The sequence below is a fragment of the Pseudorca crassidens genome, chromosome 9 (assembly GCF_039906515.1).
Source record: "Pseudorca crassidens isolate mPseCra1 chromosome 9, mPseCra1.hap1, whole genome shotgun sequence".
Lineage (NCBI taxonomy): Eukaryota > Metazoa > Chordata > Mammalia > Artiodactyla > Delphinidae > Pseudorca > Pseudorca crassidens.
Window position 1 is genome coordinate 10,333,643 of NC_090304.1, and position 13,272 is coordinate 10,346,914.

A 13,272-nucleotide genomic window follows, 5' to 3' on the forward strand; every position below is an offset into this window, starting at 1 on the left:
GCTAGCCTTCTGGGGCCAGTGAGCAAATAGAATACATATGTGTACCCAGGACGATGAGAAATACATGGTGAGAAATAAAAACGGGACAAAAAGCTGAAGGAGTACCAGAGCAAGCATGGGAGGTGGCGCTGTTTTGTCACGTGGTCAGGAGGGTCTTGTTTATACAGTGGCATTCGGGCAGGTTCCTAAAGGAAGGGAGGGAGCAAGCCATGCCTCGGTCTGGGAGAAGACAAGCGCCAGGAGTCCGGGGCCAGCCTGCCTGCACTCTGCACGGGTGGGCGCTGCTGGGTGACGGGAGATGAGTCCGAGAGGCAGCGGAGGGCCAGCACTTGAGGAACCTGATAGGCCGAGTGTGTAAGGCCTTTGGGTTTTACTCTGAGGGTGATGGAGACCTCTAGAGGGTTCGAGCGAATGAGTGACGTGACTGTAGTTATATTTCGAAAAGCTCATTGCGCATCCTGGGAAAGGTCGTAGGGGACCAAGAGTAGAGGCAGTGAGATCAGTTAGGAGGCTCTGGTGATGATCCAGATAGCAGTTGATGGTTGCTGGGGGCAGGGTGCTGATAGAGGAGGTGAAGGGTAGTCAGATTCTGCAGATGTTAGTATTGAGGGGCTCTGGTGATGGATTGAAGATGAGGCGTGAGAAGGGAATAAAGGGCCAAGAGTTTTGGCCTGAGTAACAAGGATGGTGTTGCTCTGTACTGATGTGGGGAGATTGTGAGTGGAGCAGGTTTGGAGGGGAAAGGAAAACTGTTCTTTACTCACAACACTTCTGACACCATATGTATGGGGTTTTTAATCCCTATACCAACCAGTTTTCCAACCAGGCGTCCTATAATTTAATTGAATTCTGACATTAGCCACCCAGAGTTAGTGTCAGACCTCACAGGTTTAAGGGCTCAGTCCCACAAGACTGTCCTTACTTCAAACCCCAGTCCCAAGTAGTGGTCCCCAAACTTCTTTCTGACTTGGTACAAAGTCAGGGGTTCCCCAAATTCCCCACCCCCCTTAGGTTTGATAATTTGTTGGAAGGGCTCACAAAATTTGAAATGTTTACTTATATTTGGTGGCATATTACAAAGGATTTTATAAAGGATACAAATTAATAGCCAGATGGAGAGGTGCGTAAGGCAAGGTCCAAAAGGGTCCTGCGGGCAGGAACTTCTGTCTTCGTGGAGTTGGAATGCACTACCCTCCCAGTATGTGGCTGTATTCACCAACCTAAGAACTCTCTGAACCCCATAGTTTAGAGATTTTTATAGAGGCTTCTGTATGTAGGCATGATCCATCATTAAATCAGTCTCCAGCCCCTCTTTCTTCCCTGGAGGATGGGGGTGGGGCTGAAAGTTCCAAGCTTCTGTTCATAGCTTGGTCTTTCTGGTGACCAGCCCCCATCCTGTAGCTATCCAGGAACCACCAAGAATTGCATCATTAGAACGAAAGACGCCTATCACCTAGGAAATTCCAAAGGATTTAGGAGCTCTGTGTAAAACATTCCTATTAGGAAATTACAAAGGTTTTAGGAGCTTTCTGTCAGGAACCGGGGGCAGAGACCAAATGTATATTTCTTCTTATGTTGCAGTGGGGAAACCAGAGGTTTGGTTTTGAAGATGCTGAGTTTCAGTAGTCATCTCAGTGGAGATGTCGGGTAGGTAGGTGGATGAGAGAGGTATGGGTTCTAGCAAGAAGCAGATGGAAGATACTAGTGTGGCAGTTACTAGGTGGCATGTAAAGCTGAGAGTGGCGGAGATCACCTGAGATCACCTACCTGCTGAGAGTGGGTAGAGGAGAGATCTGAAGACTGAGCCCTGGGGCCCTCCAGCCTTTCAAAGTTGGGACGAGAAGGAAGATCCAGCCAAACAGAGAGGAGGTGCCTAGTGAAGTAGGAGAGGAACCAAGAAAAGTGTTCTGGAAGCCATGGAAAGAAAGTATTTGAAGCAGGAGGGAAGTGATAAACTGCAAGTGCTGTCAGTGGGCCAGATAACGTAAGGATCGAGAAATGGCCATTGGTTTAGCTCTTTTGGTTGAGTGGTGGGGATGGAACCTGACTGGAGAGGGTTCAACCAGGGCGAGGAGGCGAGGACAACTAGGATCAGGAAACCCTTCCCGGGAGTTGCAATAAAGAAGAGAGTAATGGGGTAGCTACAGGGGAATGTCAGCACAGGAGAGTTTTTAATTTTTTAAGTTAGGAAATACTGCTGCACATTTCTAGCTGATGGCAATGGTCCATTAAAGGAGAGTTGCTGGAGCCATGTGTTGAGTAGCTAAGGGGCTCTAATGCACAGGTGGTTTAAGCAGGTGGAAATCCTCCTTTGGTTGTGTCCATCTTCTGTGAAGTAGCTGAGAGGAAGGCTGGAAGAGGAGGTATTAGAGTTTTTATTTAGTTAGTTAGTTAGTTTTGGGTCTTCATTGCTACGCGTGGGCTTTCTCTAGTTGTGGCGAGCGAGGGCTACTCTTCGTTGCGGCGCGTGGGCTTCTCGTTGCGGTGGCTTCTCTTGTTGCGGAACATGGGCTCTAGGTGCCTGGGCTTCAGTAGTTGTGGCTCGCGGGCTCTAGAGCTCAGGCTCAGCAGTTGTGGCACACGGGCTTAGTTGCTCCACAGCATGTGGGATCTTCCCGGACCAGGACTTGAACTTGTGTCCCCTGCAATCGCAGGTGGATTCTTAACCACTGCACCACCAGGGAAGCCCATGGTATTAGAGTTTTGAGGAGAGTGGAGGAGGTATGAATTTAAAATGAGACCAGTCATGCTGGTTGGTGGTTTTTCCTCAGCTTGTAGTTGAAAATTAATTTTACCGAAGTCTGTTTTTGTTGAGTGAGCATGATCGAGGGAGAGAGGGGCAAGGGAGTGGAGAATCCGTAAGACAAGGATTGTGGTGATGGACTCTGGGCATCTGAGAAGCAGTGAAACTGGGGACAAAAGATTCTGGAGTTATTTTTAATGACAGGCTCTTAAGGGGTGACCATAGGAATGGACAAGATACGTGGGGAAGAGGGGGGTCAGAAAAGGACAGAGATCAGGGTATTGGAAGGATCTTCTCTGTGAATATTAAAGTCACCAAGAATTACTGGGGTGTTATGTTAGGAGAGAGTGATGGCGTGGGGGTGGAGATGTGACAGTGGGGTAGTTGTCTGGTGGTGTGAACTTGAGAACTGGCATGTTTAGGAGGCAGGCAGGATGCATGGAAGGCTGTCCTCCCTGTAGTCCCAGTGGTACAAGGGACAGTGGGAGAGAGAATAGCCAAGTTGAGAGGGCCACAGAGCCCTTTTGAAAGATCCACATTTCAGTTAGACTGACAAGGGATCGGCTAGAGAGCAGGCTGCCTGTGACTAGTGACCATGTATTCCAGAGGGTACAGTGAACAGATGCAGGAATTGGGAGGGGTCAGATTATAAGACATCCGTTGCTGTGTAATAGAAATACAGGAGCCCCATGTGTAATTTTAAACTGTCTAGTAGCCACATGAATAAAAGTTCAAAGTAGGTGAAATTAATTTTAGTAATGTGTTTTATTTAACCCAGTACATCTAAAGTATTATTTCAACATGTAATCAATATAAAAAATTATTAGTGAGATAATTTTACATTTTTTTCATACCAAGACTTCCACATCTCGTGTGTGGTTTACACTTAAAGCACATCTCAATTTGGGCTTGCCACATTTCAGGTATTTGTAGCCATGTGGCTAGTGGCTACCATATTGGCCAGTGGGGATCTAGGACCTGTTAGGTTGAGAGTGGGAGTCTTGGATTTTGGTGGTGTCTGACCTTGGTCCTGACTATCTCCACGGCAGAAAGGGAGGCTGGGAGTATGAAGAGGGGCGTGTGGGGTGTGTTCCCAGGAGCGTGTGGAGCTCTTGGCCTCTACTTTACTCCACTCTTGGAGGACTGGAGGCCCAGTCAGGCTGGGCTTACCCCAGTCTGGGGTGTTCTGGGCTCCCTTGACCCTGCCGATGGAGGTGTGGTAGCCCTTGTAATTATTACAAATGACTCTCGGAGTGCATACCTGTGGAGCTAGGGTCCTTTGGACACATCTCGAGAAATCGTGGCTTAATATATTCTGTCCAGAGTGTCTGCATGTGCAGAGGCCATGGGTGGGGCTGCCTGCACCCTGAAGGGTCTGCCAGGGCTGGGCTGTGCCGAGTATCTGTTCATCTATCTGCTGATTCTAAAGCATCTTCATTCTTTTGGAGCTGTAGTTGTAACTGAAGAAACACTGCAGTGGAGAAGAAAAAAGGGGTATTTTTTTCCCTTTGGGTGGAGGGGTGGCCACAGACTCCAGTGCTTTAGAGTCCTTTAGCTTCTGTTGGACTTTGCCATGCTATTTTCTTTGCTCATCGGGTTCACGTCAAAAGGTGCAAGGGATGTATGAGTTTTGAGAAGGGGTTAGAAGAGGCAGTTGGTTGGGAGGTGGTCTTGTTCCTTTCTGATCAGGAAATTGGAGATGGATCCTCTTTTTCCAGAGCGATTTCTGTAGGTCAGTTACCAAACTTCAGTCACAAAACCATCTTTTGTCACATGCATAGTATTACTTGCATTAATGTTTACTTAATGTTTTTCTTTACCCTGACTCATTTTCTTACATAAAGGAAAACTTTGTATTATTAGTTTCATGGGCTCATTCTATTTTCATTTTTCATAAATACATAATACTGAAATTAAAAACGTTCATGCAAGTTCCACACCAAAGCACTCCACACCCCACATTGCACTTGGGTAAATGATGCTGCAGATGGAGGCTTAAGGAGGGTTCGGGCCCCTCGAGTTGACAGAAGTGCAATGCCCGTGCCAGGTGCGGCTTTACGAGTGGACGACGGAGAAGGAGCTCCGCACCGAGTGCAACCACTACAACAACATCATGGCCCTGTACCTGAAGACCAAGGGCGACTTCATCCTGGTGGGCGACCTGATGCGCTCGGTGCTGCTGCTGGCCTACAAGCCAATGGAGGGCAACTTCGAAGAGGTAGTGGGGCGGGGACAGACTGCTCCCTTAAGCTGCGACCCCGCGGGTGTTTCTTGGTGGTGAGGGATAATCAAGCCCAGTGAGGGCAGAAAAGTCGTCCCTGGAGCCTACATTCTGCATCCATTAAGTGTTCTTAGAAACCGCCAACAGCTCTGAGTAGGCTCCATTTCTAGGCTGAGTTGGCCAGACTGTGGGGAGAATCTCTCTGAAGGGGTGGTGGTTAAACACGGGGCAGGGCAGGCTCTTGGCCAAGTCTCAGCAATGGCTTCCATGCAAACTGCTGATTGTGTTTCCTTTTGTACCTTGTCTTTTTTAAGATTGCTCGAGACTTTAACCCCAACTGGATGAGTGCTGTGGAAATCTTGGATGATGACAATTTCCTGGGGGCTGAAAATGCCTTTAACTTGTTTGTGTGTCAGAAGGATAGGTGAGTGACCAGCTGTGGGTATGGTCTGTGGGGAATGAGGACGCTGGGTCCTCTCTCAGGCTCCGGTGCTCCTCTTCACAGAGGGTTAGGGTTTCCATGAGGCAGGCAGGCCACAGAGATGAGCTCTTCAGGCTGGATCCTCTGCTGTGGAGCGGGTGGGCTCACCGGGGAATCTGTCCGCTGCACGCAGTCCTTGTCGGAGCCCCGTCGCGGGGACAGAAGTCTGGGTAGTGAGTTTCTCGCATTGCCTTGCAGCGCTGCCACCACTGACGAGGAGCGGCAGCACCTCCAGGAGGTTGGGCTCTTCCACTTGGGCGAGTTTGTCAACGTCTTTTGCCACGGCTCTCTGGTCATGCAGAATCTGGGCGAGACCTCCACCCCTACCCAGGGCTCGGTGCTCTTCGGCACGGTCAACGGCATGATTGGTAAGGGTGACCTCTGTGGGGCGCACCCCGTGCAGGCCTCCTTCCTGAGAGCAGCGTTCCCGTTTTGGGGGACGAGGGAGAGCAGGGTTTCGCGGAGGAGCCTGTGGCCAGCTCTTCCTTCCTCGTGCTGCTGCCTGGTCTGCCCTTGGTGGGCAGTGCCCGCTCTGCAGCTCCCTGTTCCCTTTGCTTCCTCAGGCCTGGTGACCTCACTGTCAGAGAGCTGGTACAACCTCTTGTTGGACATGCAGAATCGACTCAATAAAGTCATCAAAAGTGTGGGCAAGATTGAACACTCCTTATATCCTTCCCAGAGGTGCCCCCTTGCTAGGAAGCACGTCCTGACCCAGGCAGAGAGCTACATTACCCTAAGCAGCCTCTGGAAACTGCTGTCCGTTTAGGAAATGTCTTGACTAGGTTCCCGTGGGGAACAGGCTTTTAAAAAACCTTATGGAAAATTTCAAACACACAGTAGTGGAGAGAACAGTGTATTGAATCCCCATGTACTTATCACCCAGCTTCACTGGTTCATCTTGAAAATGTACATTTTTGTTCCTGAAATGTGTCTGCCTCTGGCCTTTCTGGTGTTGCTTGTCAAACGTAAGTTTAGATCACAACTTCAGAACGTCCTTTCAGAGATCTTGTTGGAGGCGGTAGTGTCTGAGGACCCTCACTAGAGAGGCTAACGGAAGAGGGGAAAAGCAAAGAATGTGCAAGCTCCAGAAGCCCAAGGATCAGCCCCCGTGGGACACTTAGGATCCAAGTACTGCTGGAAGTTTGTTTATTATGGGAGAGAGACAAGGAGCCCGAGGGAGGCGGGGGGTGGGTGGGAGGCGGGAGGGGCGAGGGGTGAGGGGCTCCTGCTATGAGTCCGTGAGGGAGGAGGGAGGCTGATGGGTTGGTTTTTGCCACAACCCGCAGGACTTTTGGCACATCTCTTGTCTTACTGAGCCTCTGTTTGTTTGTTTGTTTATTTTTGGCTGCATTGGGTCTTCGTTGCTGTGCACGAGCTTTCTCTAGTTGTGGTGAGTGGGGGCTACTCTTTGTTGCGGTGCGCGGGCTTCTCATTGCGGTGGCTTCTCGTTGCAGAGCACGGGCTCTAGGCACGTGGGCTTCAGTAGTTGTGGCTCGCAGGCTCAGTAGTTGTGGCTTGTGGACTGTAGAGCGCCGGCTCAGTAGTTGTGGCGCACGGGCGTAGTTGCTCTGCGGCATGTGGGATCTTCCCGGACCAGAGCTTGAACCCATGTCCCCTGCATTGGCAGGAGGATTCTTAACCACTGCGCCACCAGGGAAGTCCCGAGCCTCAGTTTATTAATCTGTGAAGGTCAAGGCTAGACTTAAAGAGTGGTTCTTCCCAGGCAAGCATCCAGTTCACATGGAGCACTTGTAAAAAAAAAAAAAAGAAAAAACCATCCATACGCGTCCAGGCTCTGAACTAAGAGTCATATCTGTATTTGGTTTTAATCTGTATTTTTTTATTTTTAAATTTGTTTTGGCCTCGCTGCACGGCTTGCGGGATCTTAGTTCCCCAACCAGGGATCGAACACACGCCCTTGGCATTGAAAGTGCAGAGTCCTAACCACTGGACCACCAGGGAATTCCCTGTATTTTTTTAATGTTATTTTGACGATTACTCCAGTTAAGAACCATTGGATGAGGTAATAGCTTATAGGTCTTTGAAATTCTAACACTGTCCCAAAGGCCATGTGACTTTTAGTTGAAAATGTTTCCTGTTTATCCTGGTGATAGTTTTAGATTGTGGTCTTGTGCAGAGGTGGGGGTGACTCATAGTAAGGGTACTTATTTCCAGATAATTGGCACTTTCCTTAACTCACCTGTCCACCTGGAGATCCTTTCATACTGAACGGAAGACAGAACCAGCCACAGGCTTCATCGATGGGGACTTGATTGAGAGCTTCCTGGACATCAGCCGGCCCAAGATGCAGGAGGTTGTGGCAAACCTGCAGGTGAGCTGCTCAGGGTTTAGCCCTGGGCCAGTTTCTCAAGTCCCTTGCAGGGCCGGGCATACCAGGAGGCCGGCAGAACTCCGGGGCCTCCCCTCCCTCGGTCCCCACGTGCTAACGGCCCTTTTCAAGTTTTCTTCTACCCACGTGGGAAGGTGGGGTCCAAGGGCAAGGAGATAAAGCTGAGGCTCGTGGGTTCCCCCGTCAGGCAGCAAACACTGTAACTTTAGCAATGAGGGCACATTTGGGCATGTCTGGGATCTCTGGCAGACCCGTAGGAAGGGGGCAGGGTCGGGATCCTGTAGGGAAGAGAAGTTTCCATGGCGCTTGGGTTTGGGGCATTGCTCACTGGACATGGTGCCTCTGGGGAAGTATATACTGGGTGGCAGGCTCTGGGCAGCTTCGCTGTCAACAGACCTTGCTGACCTGAACCCCCAAGGAGAGGTGTGGGCTTCCGACTGTGAGTCCTTCGTCCCTGCCATGACAGTGGTAGGATGGGGCGCCTCCCTTGTGGTGGGCATCCCCTTCCTCAGGGGAGGGAGAGCACCCTCTCAGCCCTCACAGCCTCTCCTCCTGCCCCTTCCTCGTTGCAGTTTGACGATGGCAGTGGAATGAAGCGAGAAGCCACTGCGGATGACCTGATCAAGATTGTGGAGGAGTTAACTCGGATCCATTAGCCGAGGGCAGGAATGCCCTTTCCCAGGCCCTCTCTGAAGGCTTTGCCCTCCTGCTCTCCTCCTCCCCTGCCGTTGTCTCTTGGCTATGGGAAACCTTTCCCTAGGCCAGCTGCCCTAGAATCCACGGCCTACCTGTGTGGGAACAGGGATTTTGTAGAACTAAAACCAGTTCGCTGGAGACCTGGGAAAGGACTGAAGGTGAAATATTTTCTCCCTGGATTTTTACCAGTCTCACACGACTCCCGCCATCACCTTGGGCCACCAAGCCTTGATTGGTGTAGCCCGTTGTCCTCCTTCCAGGGAGCAATTTTGCAGCTCTTTGGCTGAAAGGAAGCGGGTGTGTGTGTGTGTGTGTGTGTGTGTGTGTGTGTGTGTGTGTGTGTGTGTGTGTGTGTGTGTGTGTGTGTGTGTGTGTGTGTGTGTGTGTGTGTGTGTGTGTGTGTGTGTGTGTGTGTGTCTCCCACACTCATGCATTGTCCTCACTATCTTTTTATTTAGGTTGGGGGTGTGGGGAGGTTGTGGGTAGCAGGGAGGAGGGGCGGGAGGGGTTCGTCGTCTTTGAAATGAGAGCTTCCTTTGCTTTCTTCTCTTGCCTCTGAGAGCTTTGGTCTGGAGGGCTGACCACCAGACAGTGGGCTGCTTGAGTAGAAAACCTGCAGATGGTGGATGATCTCCAAGCCACAGCCTTTTTGTCTCTGGGGAACTGCCTTCCTCAGAGGGAAGGAGGTGGGGAGACGTGAATTGGTGGTTAGTTTCTGAGTTTTACCTAATAAAGTAGAGTCTAAGAAGGATCCATTTGTTTCTGCTTTTCTTCCCCTGCTCGGCTCTCCAGCATCCCAGTCACTCTGTGCCCAGTTTACTGCAAGCTCCATTCCCTCCTTCACAGCCACTGCAGCAGTCCCTTGTCCTTGCTGCTGGAACGCTCCTTTCAAGTAGCGAACTGTCGTCTGTACATCTCCTTTGTCAGGTGATCGCTCTTGGTGGGATCCCAAGGATGGTGGATGTCAGGTTTTTGAAATTCAGTGGTCTTTGGTTGCCCTTGACTCTGTAGTCATCGTTTGATTCCCAGGTGCCTGTGCTAGTAATGTGCGGGGCCTGGGGGTTGCTAGGCCTGCCTTTCCTTACGTCATTTTACAGCCAGTTGTATATGGAACATTCAGCCAACTAGCCCCCCAGGCACTGCTCCTCACGCACTGCCCAGCTTCCTGTTGCCACAACGGGCTTTGGATTCTGATTTTATTTCTCCTGGTTTAATTGAGTAAACCTTTGGTGCCTGAGATTTGAAAATACAGGAGAAGGGCACATTTGGGGTTCACCCTTCTTTCCAGCACACAGAGCCTGTCTTCTTTCAGCTCAGTGGGTCAGAGTGTCTGGGCCCATATTTCCACCAGTGATCCAGTGGGAATAAAGGCTGCTCTGTCCCAACAGTGGAGCAGGGTTGATCCCAGGCATATTGGCTGGCTCCTTTAAGACCAGCCTTTGATACAGTGTCAGGAAAATTGTGGTTTCAAGTTCAAACTGTGGTTTTGAGAGATTCTAGCTTAAAAGGAAAAGAGCAAGGAAGCATCTCTGCTTTGGGGGTCTTCCGGAGTAAGTTTCCTTCCCTGGAAGCATTCCTTGTGTTTCTTTACGGTTCTTTTCCCCTTACTCTCCTGGGGTTTCTGAGGGTGGAGGATAAGGGTCTTAGGGGAAAAAATAATCATCTCTCAAAAACCACAGTTTGAACTTGAAACTCAACACTGTGATTTGAATTCTTCAAGTCATGGTTTGAATTGAAAAGGCTGCCCCCATGCCAGAGACCAGCTTTAGTGAGGCAGGCAAGCAACGGCCTCCAGATTGTGATGATTTAAAAAATGTAATCCTAGATGGGAGGATTGACTATAAGGTGCCAAGGTCAGAAAAACAGAATGTGGTGGGATTATGATTCTGATGCTTTTCAGTGGTCTGACCTGCAGCCACGGAGACCTGCTACGTTCAGTAGAAGGTTATTACTTAACCAGTGGCTTCAGTCTTGACTCTGGAAACTGAAGTCCTTGTAGTTTTTTGTTTCCTACAATCCTGGGTATATTCACTCCGGACTGAATTCCAGCAGTCCTTTGCAGACTGATGCTCTACTGCCACACTCCCACATCCCTCTTAAAACCATTAATCACCTCTCCCAGGGTGAAAGTTTGCCTTTGGAGCGTTGCTACAGCCAGCTGGAATGGCTCCTTTCCATGTAGGCGCTGATGAGCTCGCCTCACTCCAGGCCTCTGCACGAATGGACCTTTGGGAGAATAATAGAAACACTGACTCATCACATGACCATTTGGAAGGGTCACAAGCCAGAGGCCTTCTTTCTACAGCCAACAACAACTTGAATCCTCCGCCCTCGGTGGAGGGTCCCTATTGTAACTGAGAAGCCACAAGCCACAGAACTGGGGAGGAAACACTGAGGAACCAATAGGTGCCCGAACTGGTCCTTGAAGATGAATGATACTAAGTGAGCGACTCTCAGGGTCCAAACTTTGAGAAGCCTCAAGGGCAAACAAACCAAAAGACAAGAAAAGCAGAAAATGGTGAAAACCAAACTAAAGACGCAAACGATGTGAGGAGCAAGGTGAATGCCGTAAGGTCAAAGAAATGGGAAATGAGAGAAATGTCAGGGCTGTTGAGGAAGTTTCTTTCAAAAGTCACTGGTAGGAATTTAGTCTTAAATGTCCTGAGCTCCTGCTGCTGAGGGTAGATGAGGATCTTCTTTAAGCACAAACTTGCGTCTCAGTCATTGCAGCTGCCCACTGACCAATATGGAGCAAAGCCTGCCAGAGTTACAGGGATGAGCTATGGAGGGGTTGGGGCACCCTAAAGTAGTCGAGTTTAGAACGGAGAAAGCCGAGGTGTGCGGAAGTGTGAGAGAAGATGGCACAAGGAGTGCCAGGTGTGTAAAAGGAGCCTTGTCCCGTGTAAATGTGTTAAGAACTTGCGGGTAGCTTTTAAGGCCAGGAAGAATGGGCACTTATTGGGCATCGAGTGGTGGTCTAGGTAGGAATGATACGGGCAGTGGTGCGATAGATTTTGCGGGCTCAAGTGAAGGAAGGGCTTTGTTTATCCCTATTGAATAATTCAGGGCTAGATTTCTGACTCTGGACCTTGAAGGTGGGCATTGAAGTACTTTGTAAGTGACAGTGAGGAATGCAGTCTGAACGGCAGAGGGGGAAAGTGCACCTTTGGATGTTTGAGACAAAAAAGGAAAGACGGCCTAAGGGTCCTTAGGACTCAGAATGGACATAAATATGGAAGTAGCATTCATCTCACGATACAGAGTATTTTGGCAACCTACTTGTTGAAAATGTGTTACTTGCATGGGTCAAAACTAACAAGGTGAGATAACAGCCCTAAAGTGAACATCTGCAAAAACTCAACCACACAGGTTCAGGTAAGGAAATCGGCTTAGTAGCTTGTGTTTAATAACAAAAGACATGACAACAAAAAGCATCTGAGGCTTCCCTTTACTGTAAACTTTGTTATGAACTAACAGCATCATGGGGTTGCCAAAAAAGCCAGGTAATATTAGACTGTGTTGTTAGAAGTATGGCATCTGGAAGGAAGGAGGCAAGAGTCCAGACCACTGTTGGCACACCATGTTCATTTGTGGCCACCAGTGTTAAGGACTTTAGTGACAGGCTGAGGTACCCAGTGGGAACTGCAGAGGTAGAACCAAAGGAACTGGGAAGAAAAAACACTTCCTAACAAATGGAGTTACTCAAAATTGGATTGGGCTGCCTTTTGATAGGTCTTCGTCCCTGGAAGTGTTTAAGCCAAAGCTTGACTGATGGGGTCTGGGCGGCTAGGGAAGGTTCCTGCACAGAGCTGAAGGTAGGATTTAGTCAACCTTTCAGCTTTCTCCCAGCTGGATGGTCCTGATTTTCATCCGCCACCTGCTCACCACTTCCCTGCCTACCATTTCTGACTGTGACCTGAGGCAGCTGCAGAAGGGGACAAAGAGGAATCTGTGGGTTCCAGACTGTCTAGTGCCCCCTGACCAGGGAGCAGGTGGACCCACTGACCGGCGCACCCAGGGTTAGGGTGCAGACCTGTTGGCAGGCTGGGGGCCGGCCTAGAAGTGCTCAGCAGCGAAACGACCCAGCGTCCCACGTTGTACAACACAGTCATCTCGGGATCTACCTAGACCAGCAATGCCCGGGGCGCGCAGCCTCCTGCTCCAGCCTTGTTCCCGGAGTCTCTTTCCTCCCCGGGCCTCAGTCTGACGCCCATAGCCCTTCGCAGGAAGCCGACTCCCAAACCCGGGCCGGGGGTGTGGGCCGAGGACGAAACCCCGCCCCCAGGGGTCCCTGATCTTTGCCCCCGCCCGGGGCTCCGCGCCTCCCCTGTTGGCCACCGGCAGGCGGGCGCCTTTGCCTTTTGTGTGTTTCGTTCCGAGGTGCCAGAGACCCCCCGCCCAGCCGTCCGCCGAGTCTCCTCGCGGCCCCGTGCCCCTCCTCTCGGAGTCCCCAGCCCCCCTGCTCGGCTCCGCGTGCCAGCTCGGGGCTCGCTGGTTCGCTCCCCGCGGCGCCAGGAGGAGGGGCGAGGGCCGGCAGCCCCCTCCCCCGCGCTCGGCGCCGGAGCCTAGCCGAGCCGGGGGGACCCGCCGCTGCCGGTCATGTGGGCCGGATTGCTCCTCCGGGCCGCCTGCGTCGCGCTCCTGCTGCCGGGGACCCCGGCCCGTGGCTACACCGGGAGGAAGACGCCCGGGCACTTCGGGGCCGAGAGGTAAGCGCCCCGCGCCCTTCCCCTGCCCCTCCGCGGGAGCGCTACCGGCGCGGTGCGGGGAGGCGCGGAGGG

General features: G+C 51.0%; 2 protein-coding genes across 7 annotated transcripts in view; both read left to right on the forward strand.

Moving 5' to 3' along the window:
- The window catches only part of DDB1 (damage specific DNA binding protein 1), a 31,280-nt gene extending 22,038 nt beyond the window's left edge, over positions 1-9,242 (forward strand). The window contains exons 22-27 of the mRNA XM_067748835.1: positions 4,791-4,961; positions 5,279-5,388; positions 5,644-5,813; positions 6,009-6,111; positions 7,654-7,777; positions 8,368-9,242. Of these exons, the coding sequence (XP_067604936.1) occupies positions 4,791-4,961; positions 5,279-5,388; positions 5,644-5,813; positions 6,009-6,111; positions 7,654-7,777; positions 8,368-8,451 (762 nt within the window). The 3' untranslated portion in view covers positions 8,452-9,242. The remainder of the gene's footprint in view (positions 1-4,790; positions 4,962-5,278; positions 5,389-5,643; positions 5,814-6,008; positions 6,112-7,653; positions 7,778-8,367) is intronic.
- A 99-nt stretch (positions 9,243-9,341) lies between these two features.
- VWCE (von Willebrand factor C and EGF domains) overlaps positions 9,342-13,272 on the forward strand; it is a 34,444-nt gene continuing 30,513 nt past the window's right edge. For all 6 annotated transcript variants that reach the window (XM_067748837.1, XM_067748838.1, XM_067748841.1 and 3 more), the window contains exon 1: positions 9,342-13,200. In XM_067748837.1, coding sequence (XP_067604938.1) covers positions 13,091-13,200 — 110 coding nt within the window. In that variant the 5' untranslated portion in view covers positions 9,342-13,090. The remainder of the gene's footprint in view (positions 13,201-13,272) is intronic.